The sequence below is a fragment of the Sprattus sprattus genome (genome assembly GCF_963457725.1).
Source record: "Sprattus sprattus genome assembly, chromosome: 5".
Classification (NCBI taxonomy): Eukaryota; Metazoa; Chordata; class Actinopteri; order Clupeiformes; family Clupeidae; genus Sprattus; species Sprattus sprattus.
The window spans coordinates 31,266,761-31,282,533 of NC_137924.1; the positions used below are offsets into that span (position 1 = coordinate 31,266,761).

General features: G+C 43.4%; 1 protein-coding gene across 1 annotated transcript; it reads left to right on the forward strand.

The window, feature by feature from the left end:
* The first annotated feature begins 1,715 nt into the window (after nt 1-1,715).
* Nucleotides 1,716-7,367, forward strand: LOC308365207 (tubulin alpha chain-like). Its single transcript, XM_080838562.1, has 4 exons — nt 1,716-1,864; nt 4,431-4,653; nt 5,840-5,988; nt 6,264-7,367. Exons 1-4 carry the CDS (start codon nt 1,862-1,864, stop codon nt 7,236-7,238), a joined length of 1,350 nt encoding a protein of 449 aa, XP_080694688.1. The 5' UTR covers nt 1,716-1,861; the 3' UTR covers nt 7,239-7,367.
* Nucleotides 7,368-15,773: the final 8,406 nt, after the last annotated feature.

Here is a 15,773-nt window from a genome sequence, read left to right on the forward strand (position 1 = left end):
ACACCTCAGGTCACTTCTGCTGGGTTTGGTTCACATGAAGTGTGTAACTTGAACCATCTGTACATGATTGTTTAGATAGATAGCTGTTTTTTTTACTGTGTTGTGGGTGTCTGAGGCTCATTAAAGCAGCAATAAGCAGTTATGTTCCAAAACCAGCAAGGTAACTACCTAAAAGGCATGCAAAAAAAACCTTGCAAACACCACCAACAGCCCAGTTGACACTGATAGAAGCTTGCCAAAACACTAACTGGTGTCTTTTGGCAGTACATCTAGCAACACAGAATTACATAGGGCATATCCTGGATGGCTAGTAGGAAAGACATAGGTGTTTTTCTGTCCTTTACATGACCATATGAAAGAAAATTATTTGAGGATGGTACATCCATAGCTTTTATTTCATATCACACAGATCACAGGGGTTAACGTCCTTAATGGATGTGAAATTAGAGTGACTCAGACTCACACTCACACACACAACCACACACACACACACACACACACACACACACACACACACACACACACACACACACACACACATTGCAACCACTCCCCAGGCTCCAGGCTTTCATAACATGACAAACAATCACCACATTGTGACAGTGAAGCACATTTTACCACAGGCAAAATGCTTTGTTAGCAAACAAATGTTCTCATTCACACTAACATGTACTCTGCTAAACACTGCTACCTAATATCCCTACATCCCTTAAGGAAGTTGTAGTTCTCTAAGCAACCTTTCAACGGAGGGTTGACTTGAATCATCCTATTTCTTCCTGTTGGCTTCTTTCTGATATTATTTGAGGACAAGAAGAGGCCCCTTAAGCATACTCTTGTAATTATGTAGCCTACACTTCAGTGAAAAGAACCGAGGAATGATCAAGGATGAGAGGGCTTGCAAAACAGACTGCAAAACAAGATGCAAAGATGGTAGGTTTGAGGATCAAATAAGGTTATTGGAAAAACCTTCTATAATTTTCTTCCTTGTATCACGCTGGCTACATGACAGCATTCTCCAGCGTGAGTCTAGTCTGGACGCCTTCTCACCTAGCCCACTCCCTATACATGTCTATGGCCCACTCCGCTTGCACCGTCTCCTAGTGGTGAGTGGTTGGCATTGCGCCTGGAAACTATTTATGACACGTTGCTTTTGTCACTAGATGGCAGAGGAGAGCCGTAGTCCTACAATAGTGAGCATTTATCTCGACTGATGTACAAAATGAGTTGTAGGTCATTGCATTGGAGGCGTGGGTTATTACTGTAAACAGTACGATGTATTGTCCTTGATATGAACAGACCTGTTTTTAAAGATAAGAAAAAAACGTTACTGCAGAGAGACTACACCCTAGAGAGAAATTACGAGTTCAGTGGGGTAGTGGGAGAGAGGGGGGGGGGGGGGGGGGGGGGCTTTCGTAGTTTACTACGGATAGAAAGATTGGCAGAGCATCTAAACAGTGAGAGCATCTAAACAGTTAGGCCTAGGCTGGTTGGACTGGTTGGAGCACAAACTAAGGCAAAACGAAGAAGTGGAAAACATGAGGACTCAAAAAAATGCCAAGGGCTCCACACGCCCACTTTGAGCTCCTGGCACATGGTGACGACTTTTACCCTACCTGCTCGTACAGACCTCCCGGTAACCGCCCTTTCACTACACAGAGTGAGAATGTCAGAAAAACACTCCACCCCGCCCTGGCAAATAGGCCTATGAATAGATCTTTTGGCTCCAGTCTTGCACTTCTCTCTTACGGAGACCACCTTGACGGACACTGTGAGAGATTTCACATAGGCCTATACGGGTCTTTATTGCAAACTAATTGTTTTCCTTTAATATTTTCACCCGAGAACAGTAAACGAACAAAACATGGTAAGTTTCTTTTTCATCATCGACTTACACTAATCGTGACTGTTTTGCCGGGAACCGTCATAAGCTTACTTAGTTAAACTGTTGAAATAATTACTTTCTACTCCACGTAGACCTTCTTGCATAACCTGTCAAAATATCGCGCTGCAGTTCGCTGGTTTGACCAGATAGTCTGTAAAGTTTGCTTGACTGAGTTTAAAAGAACAACGTTTACAAATTCAAAAGACTTTTAAAAGTCTATTGTTGTGATACAAAGAATATTACGCATAACGTAACAATTTTAGTCAACGTAAAGCAGCAGCAACCCTAGAATCATGGATATCTTCCTGCAAATGTTACTCATCCTGGGTGACGCGCAGAGGCTTGTTTAATAAGGTGTGCCTCCTCAAATCTCTCCTCACCCTCTTCCTTTCCTTGTCACTCTCCGAAAATATATAGGCCTATTTATTTAGAAGAAAGGTTCATCTATTATATTCCGCGATCTCTGTTCTTTGGGAAACTCTTGAAATGTGTGAAACAGCGTTGGGTAAAGAACTATGGAAAGAACTATTCTCCATAGTACCTAAACGAATTAGCTTATCCAGCTCTGTTGCTGTCTGTTGCTATTGCTCAGTAGTCATGTATGATGACGTACTGCCTTTACATTTAAATCTTCTCAAAATCTCCATAGGATATTTGACATTGCACACATACATCTAGCTATTGGGCTGTTGTTCTTAAATGATTTCAACTGCATGCAACATCATTTGTGAATTATTGGAATTCCTTTCCTGCGTACAATATTTTGAGCCTGTAACAGTGACCTGCACAGAGTGACCTGTGTAGTAGATTATGTAGATTGGATTAGATGCATGTGTAGACCCTGTGGACACATGAGAAGGGGAGAAGGGGGGGTCTTTTCAGGGTATTAATAGCTCCCTGACTGAGGGGCACATTACAGACCTGTCAGGCAGAGGCGTGTGCCTCATGTTTTGGGTTACTGGGAGAGAGACACAGGGGCTGTCCCACAAGACTGACCCCAATACATTTAGCACCTCCAGAAAATAGGTTGTAAATGTGATGCTACACACACACACACATACACACACACACACACACACACACACACACACACACACACACACACACAAAAACATACACACATATATGCACAGAGAGAGATAAAGAGAGAAGAGAGAGAGAGAGAGAGAGAGAGAGAGAGAGAGAGAGAGAGAGAGAGAGAGAGAGAGTGAGGGGGTACATTTGTGTCTGATTTTCTAAGATTCAAGTGTAGCTTTTATGATGTTAGGACACATTTTTTAAATCATTTATTTAAAGTATTTATATTGATAGTATATAGACAAAGTATTTAATTCTAAAAAGAGGCATGTCAACCGTGATCTGAGTCTGGTCTTAGAGGTCATGGTGATGTGTGTTTATATCAGAGCACAGCTCAGGATAGGAGAGAGATTCTAATGATATGTGATCATCATCTGACAAACCTGTCTGGGCACCTAGCCACTGTTTATTAGCGGGTGTTGAGATGGTGATGGCGTAATGCGGTGGAAGTTCACAGAGTTGTGACATCTTAAAACAAAAACAACAACATATCATGCAGATCACATTGTCGCCGAATCTGGCACCAAAGCCACATCTGTCTAAACCAGGACATTACGTAACAACAAGAACACTCAAATCGGACAGTAGTTCATGCATTAGTTTTCATTTGGTTCCTATAGCAAGTTTGTTCCTGTTCTTAGGGAACATCTAACCACGGAACAACATGGCCCTAGTTTTATTTTTGACATTTCAAAGATGAATAACTATAGAATGAGACACTGTCATTTCATCCCTACAACTGTTGTTTTGAATGTAAAAACCAGAAACTCTCTAGGACCAGATTACGTAATTTGCCAAACTCATAAATATTGGTTGAACAATAGTTCAGTATTTTCTCTGGAAACAGATCTGGCTAACATGAAGCACGGTTCCATTGCATTCACTAGTTGCAGCTTGGCAGTTCACAGAGTGGTGAAGGGCACATAAACATTAAACCCACACCAGAAATAACTGAAATATGAAATGAAATGTGGTCTTTTGAGTGCATTCCACAGAGCACCAGTCTGTCCATGTACTTGTTCCTAAGGAAAAGAGCTCAGGCTTGAAACACACACAGACCTCTTTATAGTCATTCAGCATTGACAGACATTACTACACAGCACACACACACACACACACACACACACACACACACACACACACATATACAGACCACCAACACAAACACACACACACACACACACACACACAAACACACACACACACACGCATACGAGTTCACACGTAATAACATCTAACTGACTGACGAAAAAACTAAAAAAGAAAGAAAATCACCTCTTGACTGGCAGGTTGAAAAAACTACCTTCTAGATTGACATATCAGTCCAGTACAATGTGATCTTACATTGCATAGAGCATAAGTCACAACACTCTCTCTCTCTCTCTTTGTCCCTGTCTCTCTCGCTCTCTCTTTCTCTTTCTCTCTCTCTCTCTCTCCCTCTCTTTCTCTTCCTCTCTCTCTCTCTCTGTAGCGTGAGTGTATATCCATCCACGTGGGTCAGGCGGGTGTTCAGATGGGCAACACCTGCTGGGAGCTCTACTGTCTGGAGCACGGGATCCAGCCGGACGGATCCATGCCCAACAAGGCACCTGTGGGAGGGCATGACGACTCCTTCACCACCTTCTTTAGTGAGACTGGTGCTAAGAAATACGTGCCCCGGGCCATCTTTGTGGACCTGGAGCCAACTGTTATCGGTAAGCATGACAGAGCATGAGATATGCTAGGCTTCTCTGTAAACATATTGGATGGGAAGTTTCAAGACTCTTCAGGCCATTAGGTCAGAAGACGCTAGCACTCATCTTTCATAGGCAATAGGTTTTCTTCTAAAAATGCAAAAACAAAAACAGATATAATTTGATTTAATTTACTAGTAATAACAATAATAATTTGCTCCACACAGAGGTTGCATATATATATATATATATATAGCAAAACATATCTACCCACATTAAACCCTTTTCCAAACAAATAATAATTGGTCCTTTATATTGTTCTTCGCCGCTGTGGGTTTATGGGTTGAAAATGTCTCGAGACACTGTTTGAAACCATCCTGAACTTTGCAAGGCTGATACTGATGTACCTATGTCCATTTGGTTGAGTCCACACCATGACATGGGTGGCCCACCCACCTCAGCCTCCCCTGTTTCTATGACAATTTGGTTTAGTCCACACCATGACATTGGTGGGCCACCTCTCCCAGCCTCCCCTCCACCTGAGAGTGTGAGTCTCATTTTCATTTGCTGACATTGACAGGAGTTTACGGCCCCCTCCTCAGCCCCCTGACCTCCTTTTAGCATATTTCAGGATTATGCAGTGGGTGGAGTGGGCACGGATATCATAAAGGCTAGATGTCTCGCCCACGATTCTGGCCGATGGAGTCGAATGTCCGCACATGGCGGCCATCTTGCAGCAGGGCAGCTCGCTCACCCATAACATTGTGTTGGTAGTTGTATATACTTTTTAAATAACCATAACTTGCTCAATTTTTTACCAATTTGTAAACGGTTTAACATGAGAGATGTAGCTATGACACTGCATTTTATGTTATTTTCTAAAAGATATCAAAAAAGTATCCAGAATTATAACCACGTTAATAAAGTTTGTAAGAAACCAAACCATTTCTAATTCCGTCAAGATTTCAGCAAGATAATTAGTATTAGAGATCACTGACCTTACCTCAGGTACCACTGATCCTACCAGAAAGCTTCCCTGAAGCAAGATGGCCGACAAGTGAGGACGTTCTAGACTCCGCCGTAAGACATCTAGCCTTTATATATGATATCTATGGGAGTGGGTCCCAGAGCTGGGAGTGAAGTTACACTTAAAAAAAAAAAGCCATAGAAAATACAGCAAAGGCGTCTCATTCATTTTCTCTCCTAGATGAGGTGCGCACAGGCACCTATCGCCAGCTCTTCCACCCGGAGCAGCTCATCACTGGAAAGGAGGATGCTGCCAATAACTACGCCCGTGGACACTACACCATCGGCAAGGAGGTCATCGATTTAGTGCTGGACCGCATCCGCAAACTGGTAGGGATGGCTGTGGCCAGGACCCAAAACTTATATATCACGGCTGGAAGTGTGGTTTGCACTTGTGGGTGCCAAGTTGGACAAGTTGCATTCTTGTAAATATTGGATAATGAATTGATAGTTAAACTGAGACGCAAGTTAAATAGCCATTAGCCAAAATGTTGACTGAAACATCCTTATTATTATTATCATAATGATATTATTAGAATGTTAAATGGCCTGCAGTTTTTTTTTGTAATAGTAGAACTAATGTGTCTTTTTTTTCTCCCATGAAGTCAGATCAGTGCACTGGTCTCCAAGGCTTCCTGGTGTTCCACAGCTTTGGTGGAGGCACTGGATCTGGTTTCACCTCCTTGTTAATGGAGCGCCTCTCTGTAGACTATGGAAAGAAGTCCAAGCTAGAGTTTGCTATTTATCCAGCTCCCCAGGTGTCCACTGCAGTGGTGGAGCCCTACAACTCCATCCTGACCACCCACACCACCCTGGAGCACTCTGACTGTGCCTTCATGGTGGACAATGAAGCCATCTACGACATCTGCCGAAGGAATCTAGACATCGAGCGCCCATCCTACACCAATCTCAACCGTCTTATTAGCCAAATCGTGTCCTCCATAACAGCTTCCCTCAGGTTTGATGGAGCCCTGAATGTGGATCTGACGGAGTTCCAGACCAACCTGGTGCCCTACCCTCGTATCCACTTTCCCCTAGCCACCTATGCTCCAGTCATCTCTGCTGAGAGGGCCTACCATGAGCAGCTGTCCGTGGCCGAGATCACAAACTCCTGCTTCGAACCAGCCAACCAGATGGTGAAGTGTGACCCTCGTCATGGTAAATACATGGCCTGCTGCTTGCTGTACCGTGGTGATGTGGTTCCCAAAGACGTCAATGTGGCCATCGCAGCCATCAAGACCAAGCGCAGCATCCAGTTTGTGGACTGGTGCCCCACTGGCTTCAAGGTGGGCATCAACTACCAGCCCCCCACTGTGGTGCCTGGTGGAGACCTGGCCAAGGTGCAGAGGGCCGTGTGTATGCTGAGCAACACCACCGCCATCGCTGAGGCCTGGGCCCGTCTGGACCACAAGTTTGACCTGATGTACGCCAAGAGGGCCTTCGTGCACTGGTATGTGGGGGAGGGCATGGAGGAGGGAGAGTTCTCCGAGGCCAGAGAAGACATGGCCGCCCTGGAGAAGGATTATGAGGAGGTGGGAATCGACTCCTTTGAGGAGGACGAGGATTATGAGGAGTATTAGGATGTTTGAAGGATTTCCTTCCTTTCCATTTCTGTTACATGACCTATCGGGGTCAGTGGATATACTCAAAGATGTACTTTCATATGTATTTTTCAACAAATAAAGTGTATCGGGCACATGCCTAATTTACTCAGTTTGTGCTAGTTTGTCCAGGTGTTTCATGCTGACTAAAGCATTTTACCAATCTAGGCCACAGGTGCGACGTTCTGTAGTGGTTTTATATTTACCTATTTGAAAAAATGACAGCTGCAGAGGATAGAGTGCCGATTTCAGTAAGTCCATACGCTGTCCCTAAATAAATTAGGTAATTTGAAACTCTACAATTCACAAACATTCCACGTGGTGGCGGTAGTGTCTAGAACACAATCATTGATTTCCCAGGATTCCTTTGGTCAGTCTCCAGGGAACCAGCGAGTTTTGTTGAAACTTCAAGTTGAAGATTTTTTTAGACAAGTTGATGGCCAAAGACAGCAATAACTACAACACTGTAACACTCAATAGCTTTTTTTTTTTAGGGAGGGTCGTATTCATAAACCTTGCAGGTGACATCAAACAGGAACCAGGGAGCGCAGTCTTACCTTCACTTAATTATCGTGCATCTCTGCGGGTTGCAGATAAGTGGGTGCGTTTGGTCCTCAGCCACTGTCGCCCCGTTTGCGATTGTCACCGCCATACACGCGCCTGTTTATTTTTTACTTGGTAAGCGTAAACAGCCAAGTGCTAGCTATAAACTATCCATGCCCCTTATTGATCTGATAATTAATCAGCGTGGGAGTTATTTCATTAGCGCGGCATTACGGGTCACCGTTGAGTGCCTTTAATTGGGCCGAGTTGCCAGGTCCCTACTAAATCACGGCGGGATCTAGCATCAGGAAACGCTCTGTGCGTTTCATACGTGCCAGCAGGCTTTGGTAAGCGCAGCAGTCTATCACCAAGACCTCTGGGTGATTAATAAACGCGGAAATTAAATAACTCCCTATTTAAGCAACTTACCAACACATAAAGAAGTGAGCAACTGGCTGGACTGGCAATGATGTCACTGCCTCGGTCAGAGCCACACGGGGAAATTAAACGACGTGTCACAGGCTCGCCGATTTCTTAGAATATTTCTACGAGTGTAGTTTACTAATTATTATTGTTAATATATACTAATTTATCAGTTGCAGGCCTAATTGTGACTGTTAAATTGTATTAGTTAATACAGATGTAACTGTTTTTCAGATTTCCCCAAGACCTAAGTTCCAGACCATTTTCTTGATCAATTAAGTTGTGTAGCCTACACGGTTTTGTGATCTTGTATTTCTAGGGGATGTGTTTACCAAATTACCGAACTTTGTAAAATTGGCTTTAGGATTTACGCCTGCTCTGTAACCCTACAGCCGCGGAAAAAATTAAGAGACCACTTCAAAATTATCAGTTTCTCTGGTTTTACTATTTATTGGTATGTGTTGAAGTAAAATGTACATTTTTGTTTTGTTCTATAACCTACTGGCAACATTCCTACCAAATTTCAAATAAAAATATTGTCATTTAGATCATTTATTTGCAGAAAAATGACAATTGGTCAAAATAGCAAAAAAGATGCAGTGTCTTCAGATCTCGAATAATGCAAAGAAAACAAGCTCATATTCATTTTTAAACTACACAATACTAATGCTTTAACTTAGGAAGAGTTCAGAAATCAATATTTGGTGGAATAACCTTGATTTAAAATCACAACTTTCATGTGTCTTGGCATGCTCTCCACCAGTCTTTCACATTGCCGTTGGGTGACTTTATGCTACTCCTGGCGCAAGAATTCAAGCAGCTCGGCTTCTTTTCATGGCTTGTGACCATCCATCTTCCTCTTGATCACATTTCAGAGTTTTTTTTATGGGATTCAGGTCTCGAAATTGGGCTGGCCATGACAGGGTCCTGATCTGGTGATACTCCATCCACACCTTTACTGGCCTGGCTGTGTGGCATGGAGCATTGCCCTGCTGGAAAAAACACTTCTCAGAGTTGGGGAACATTGTCAGAGCAAAAGGAATATAGGCTATATGTATATAGGCTATGTGTTTCTGCATGTAATTTATTAGGCTACATTTAGATTTTTGACAGATATGTATTTTTCCCTTTAGCCTAGGCCTACTTTACACCATTAGCCCATTGTGTTTTCCTAACAACGAATCAACAGGAGTTGATATCCATGAGCACAAAGCTCAGTTTTCCGAAGACGTCTGTCTACTCTACAGGGTGGAACTGAACATGTAGAAATTGCAATTGCATATCGACCCCTCCTGATCAGGAAAACCTCTCTTAGCGACTGCAGGTGTCACAATGCCGTTAGCTGATTGCATTGATTCGACTGATTTGTTGCTGCTTTTCAGTCATGTCGGCCCTTAAAGGTGAGTACTTTATCTCCATATATACACTGGCCAGAAGACCGTTATATCCACACAGCACTGAATGATTAAATTAAAGTGTACCATAGGTGCTTTAACAGTAACTATTTTGGGGTGGAATCAATATATTTTTATTTCCTTTGGACCCAGTGAAAGTGGTTTGCCAATAAGCCAGGGGTGAACATGCTAATAAATCTACATATCCAACCCTTTTCGTGTGCAGAATGAGACTTGAGAGAGTGATCTTTGAAGGTGGAGGGGAAGGCTACTTAATTTAGTGAGGCTATTAGTATTCTATGAGCTCAAGTTTGTTTGATTTAATATCTTTGGGATTTATTTCTCAATACTCAATTCCTCACCCTATTTCACTACCAGGATTCATTGACATTCCAGAGTAGGGAAAGGCAAACACTCAATCACCAATCACAAGCTTGAAACCACATGCGACATACAGGCTGTGTGTGCATGTGTCCGTGAATGTTGACACAACCCGGTTATTCTCATTTGTACATTTTTCTAATGCCCACAATCTCTCTCTCTCTCTATCACACACACACACACACACACACACACACACACACACACACACACACACACACACACACACACACACACACACTCCACAATTGATGGTTCAATAAACAGTTGTTCCTCAGTCTTTGTGTTTTGATTAGGCCTAATTGGTGGATCAGGATTTCATTATGGATCAGCTTTGATTAAGGCAGGGGATGACGGAATTACACTCTCCTTTCCATGGCGATCTGGTGGACGGGCGGCATGTCAGGCACAGGCTGAGAATTAGCTGATTAAACACAGACATGAGCAGTGTGTGTGTGTGTGTGTGTGTGTGTGTGTGTGTGTGTGTTTGTGTGTGTATGTGAAATAGGGTGTGATTAATGGTTGTTGGTGGGTGGTGAAGTCTTTGTGCATTGTGTCACGGACTTGTCAGCGAGTGACTGAAATGTCTTCATCAATTTGTACCCATTACCATGTCAATAGGTAGAGAGGCAGAGGGGAGCAGAGCAGAGAGAGAGGGAGAGAGGGATAGATGGAGGGAGAGAAGGAGGGAGGGCTGTTTAACCATCTGCATGAGGAGGCTCTTTAAATAATCAGCCCTGAAATCTAATGCTCTGTCACACTCTCCCTCTTGCTCTCTCTCTCTCTCTCTCTCTCTCCCTCCCTCTCTCTCTTACACACACAAACATTCTCTGTTTTTCTCATTCTCTCACACTTTGCAACACAAACATAGACACACACACACACACTCTCTCCATTTCGCATTTCCTTATTATCTCACTATTATCACACACACACGCACATACTCTCTCACTCTCTCTCACACACACACACACTTTCTTTGTCTTTCTGTTTTCTCAGTTTTTCCCCCATTATTTTACTCTTGCCTCACTGCTTGCTGTCTCTTTCTAGCACACACATATACTTTCTCTGTCTTTCTCTCTTTTTCTCGTTATTTTATACTGCTTGCTGTCTCTCTCTCTCTCCCTCTCTCTATCTCTCTCTCTCTATCTCACACACAAACACACACACTTTCTCTGTCTTTCTCTTTTTCTTGTCATTTTACTCTTGCTTTCCCCCTCTCTCTCTCTCTCTCACACACACACACACACACACACACACACACACACACACACGCACACACACAAACACCCCGGGCACACTTATAGACACACTTTCACACACACCCTGCCCCACCCTGAGGGACCCTGCTTACGGTAAACCAGTTTAATTTTCCTGAAATAGAGTGCTGACAGGACCTTCATGTTGATTAAACGCGCAGCCTCCTGGATTGCCACTGTCACCAGCGCTCTAGCGTCGGCTAGCACGCTCTTATTTATCATCGCTTATCTTAAGCAGGAGCTGGAAGAACACACACTAAATGACGTCCACATTTTCCATCTCAGTGTGCGCTTTTGAGGGTAAATTCTGCTTTAGATGACTAAAATCCATGATTTCTAGCCTATGCCCTCCACGAAAGAACAGTATGGCCTGTCAGGATGCGCAGCAGGGTCAGTTGACGGAAAAGCTTGGCCATTTTTACAGCTTTTATAAAGGAAGACATCATACTCATACATCTTAACCCTCCTATTATTTATTTCCAAATGTTACAGATAACAACAATATGTACTTAGAAATAATATGAAGCCATAAAACACCAGAAGGATATCTCTTTCCAATTTTAGGTCAATGAGTGAGATTTTATGGTGATCTGCAAATTTCTCGATAGTCGCATATCATGTATTCTGGATGTAAAAGGGGGGTGGGTGGGGGTATTGTTTTATTTAAAGGGCTATTTAGGTAGTCAACAAACAAACCTAAAGTACCTGACACATAAACTTAGGTAAAACATTTTAATAATAATAATGTTTTGGAGGTTTAAATTGCTGGGGTCAAATTGACCCCAAGGATAGAAGATGTTAGTAAATTTGAAGGTAGGTTGTAGTTTAGTCAATGGATTGCGGTCCTTTGCCCACAGAGAGAAACATGGGGATTCATAGGCCTCACTGTCACCTTCCGCTGGGCATGCTTGCATAACCTAGACTCTATTAGTTATTTGGCTTATAAGACCCTCTTATAACTACTGCCTAAAACCCTGAACCCAGAGGAACCCCCTTTCCCAAGAACGGAAAATCCCAGTGACTGTTTGGAAGAAGGTTCTATGAAAACATATTCTTCAAGGGTGTGAAGGTGACAGGAGTTATTTAAACTAGGTAATCATGCAAAGGCCAGGCCTACTCTTCACACAATTCCACACGTTTTAATGGCCAAGCCAGAGCAGGTGTGTGAGTTACCAGTAAGGTCCAGCACTCTTTCTTCTCCTTTTCTATTGCTTTCTCATTCTTATAGCAACACTGAAGGTGATGTTGTGATTAAGTGTGATGAATGGTAATTATGCAACCATAGATATTCCCGTTAGTAACGAAACGGTGAAAAATAGGCGAAAATTGTCAGAATATACCCCCCTGCGCAAACAGTTTATTTAATTATTATTTAAAAATGATTTAAAAGAATAGTTTATGCTTGAATTAATCCCTTGTTATATTAATGCTTGCAATAGGCTACACAACATGTTCTTTCAATTCGTTTTGCAAGTTGTCCTGTTTTGTTCATTTGTAGCCTATTAAAGATATCAGTCCGGTCGCCATTGGCATTCTTCATCGCTCAGCATCGACACACTGACGCAGTTCAAGGACGGGTGAAGAGATATCAGGTTTGAGCAATCAATATCACTGTCCGTCCCACAACGGTAGCTGGCCAAGGGAACCGTGGGTTCTCATGCAGCTGTGCCTGGCGCGGTGGGAGAAAATAGCAGGCTGCGGAGATAACGCGGATAACTAGGAGTGCTTCATACATCATTACCGGCCCATTTAAACACCGTTCCGAACAGGTGTCTTATCGCTAAGCGACCATCGCAGAGAAAGTTCAGCCAAAGGACAAGAGAGAGACCAGGGAAAGTTTAGCTCTGTTGCAGGTGCATGCGCGTCGGTCCGGGATTTTACACAGGTTTTTTCTTCTTGACGTAAAATCACGTTGTGTGCGTATGTGTGTAAGTACGTTCATTCAAACTAAAGCCCATGTCCAATTACTCTTTCCCAGGTATTTTTTCATTCGTTCAACACGTTCACCTGGCATTTTAATTAAAAAGCCTTATACTTAAAATACAACTTGACGTTGGAAATACACCGAGCACACATCTAAGCCGTGAACCACTCCTGACGTCCTGTGTATTACTCCCAGGATGCACTGCAGAAACTCCCATGTCCAGCTGCCTCTCAAGGAGCACTACAGACAGTTGCAGTCATGTGTTTGTAATGGCCTGGTAAAGAGGTTATGATGACATATCATCTGATCCTCGTCTTCCGCAGACATATTGCCTTTGGCTTTGATGCAGAAGCATTGCGGAAAGGGCTCTCAGCATTTCAACACAAGGCCCATTCACGGTTTGATTGTATTGTGGCCATAGCATTGCACTTGTGCAAACACACTTGGCCAACAGTGCACCACACACAGACACATACAAAGAGAGAGAGAGAGAGAGAGAGAGAGAGAGAGAGAAAGAGCGAGAGACAGAGAGAGACAGAGAGAGAGAGAGAGAGAGAGAAAGAGCGAGAGACAGAGAGAGAGGGGAGGGAGAGAGAGATAGAGAGAAAAAGTGAGAGACAGATAGAGAGATAGAGAGAGAAAGAGAGCAATCCTAACAAAGGTATTGTTTACACATGTGTGCACATTACCACAACTCATTTAATGTCTCCACACTTTCCATCTCTCTCCCCAGTGCTGTCTGCCAGGTGAAGGGTGAGCCGTTTCATAAACCACCAGCCACTAAACAAACCGGGGTGTATGATAATGAATGGCATAAATCCCCTCTTGAGCGCCGTGGAAAGAACAGGATAAAGCCAGGCTTAATGCCGATATGAAGGCAACAAAAGAGACGGGAACCAGTTTCCTCAACTTCACCTTTATCACGTCCGGCAGGCTCAGGGAACCGTTGCTCTCAGACAAGCTTGGGCATTCTGTGATATTTAATCAGCTTGATTAAATCTCCTCAAGGAGATGCTGGTTCCTGAGTTTCCCCTGGTATGTTAGTGGGTGAAGTCCATCTCTGCTGAAAAGCGTGTTCTGACGGTTCAGACGTTTGCGTTTGGGATAAAAGTGTCAAGTTTAACGATGCAGATGCAAATATTCACCTAACGTGACCCTGTTGCATAAAATGGAGTCAAAAATAATCCACGTATCTACATCCATGAGCTGCCCGCTGACAGAGCTTTGGACAGGGTTAGTTTCCCCCTCTGACCGCTGACAGGGCTGTGAACAGGGGATTTGTTTCCCCCCCTCTGATAGCATGATGTTACAAGGGCTCAGTGCAAGGGGAAGCACATATTCAGACATTTGTAAACAGCATCAAACACTCCATGGTGGGCGTCTGGTCTGGACTGCTCTTTACTAGTTTTGTGATGACTTCAGGGGGGTTCAGGCCCTGGGCTCTGTAAAATGTAAAGTATACTTTAAAGTATTGTTTCGGCGCTATATAAATAAAATGTAATTTAATTGAATTGAATTGAACAGAACTCCCATCAGTCGTGGCGCTTCTCTGGGGTAGTCACCAGATGGGATTTTAAATGGAGGGGGTATTGGCAGCTAATGAGTCCAATTAGCCCAAGTGGCACTGGTCCTTTGGCAGGTTTATGACTTGTCTTTCAGTGTGTGCGTGTGTCTGTTTGTGTGTGTGTGTGTGTGTGTGTGAGAGAGCAGTAGGCAGGCTGACTCTTTAGGCTGTGTGTTCATGCCCCCCCCCCCCTCCTCTTTCACTCCCCTCTTAGGTCCTGCTGCTCCTCCTCCTCCTCCTCTCTCCCTGGGGTCATTCACACAAAGCTAATTGAGAGATGTCCAAACATGCTCCTCTTATCTGCCAGAGTAGCCCCTTGGCCCTTTAATTGACCGGGAGGTAGCATTTGGAGACATCTGTTGACTCAACACCAGAGGATATTACTCACCACTCTCTCCGTTTGTTTAAGGAGCTGCTTGCTTGTGCGTCTGTTTACCCCTCCTCACTCATGCACTCAAAACTACCACACATTTCCTCTCTCACTTAATAACTGCCATTAATTAATACTCATCCTGGATAACTCCAAATTATATGTTCTGTTCTGTGGGTTTGGAAAGTGCAACTATACACAGCAAGACGACCAATTATACATCAGAAAGAATACTACAGATAAGTATTTCCTGCTGTTGCTGTTTTATAGTTGCATTATTTGACGTTTTTAATGGCCTCACACACAAGGCCACATCAGCAGGCAAGCATAGCAGCTTAAAAGAGTTGCTTTTAGCCAAACTATGAATACTACAGAGTTTCCACTGGTATGTTAGGGAGTGAAGTCTGTCTCTGCTGAAATGCGTGTTGTGACGGTTCAGACGTTTGCTTTTGGGATAAAAGTGTCAAGTTTAACGATGGAGATGCAAGTATTCACTTAACGTGACCCTGTTTCTCGGGAGCATGTAAGCCTAAAATGGAGTAAAAAATAACCTGCTGCCTATATATTTGTGTCGGGTAAAACAGCCAGAAGGAGCCTCTCCAGTGACCTTCAGGACCCTCTCAAGTGACCTTCCCAGATCTGCCTCCTGACGTGGG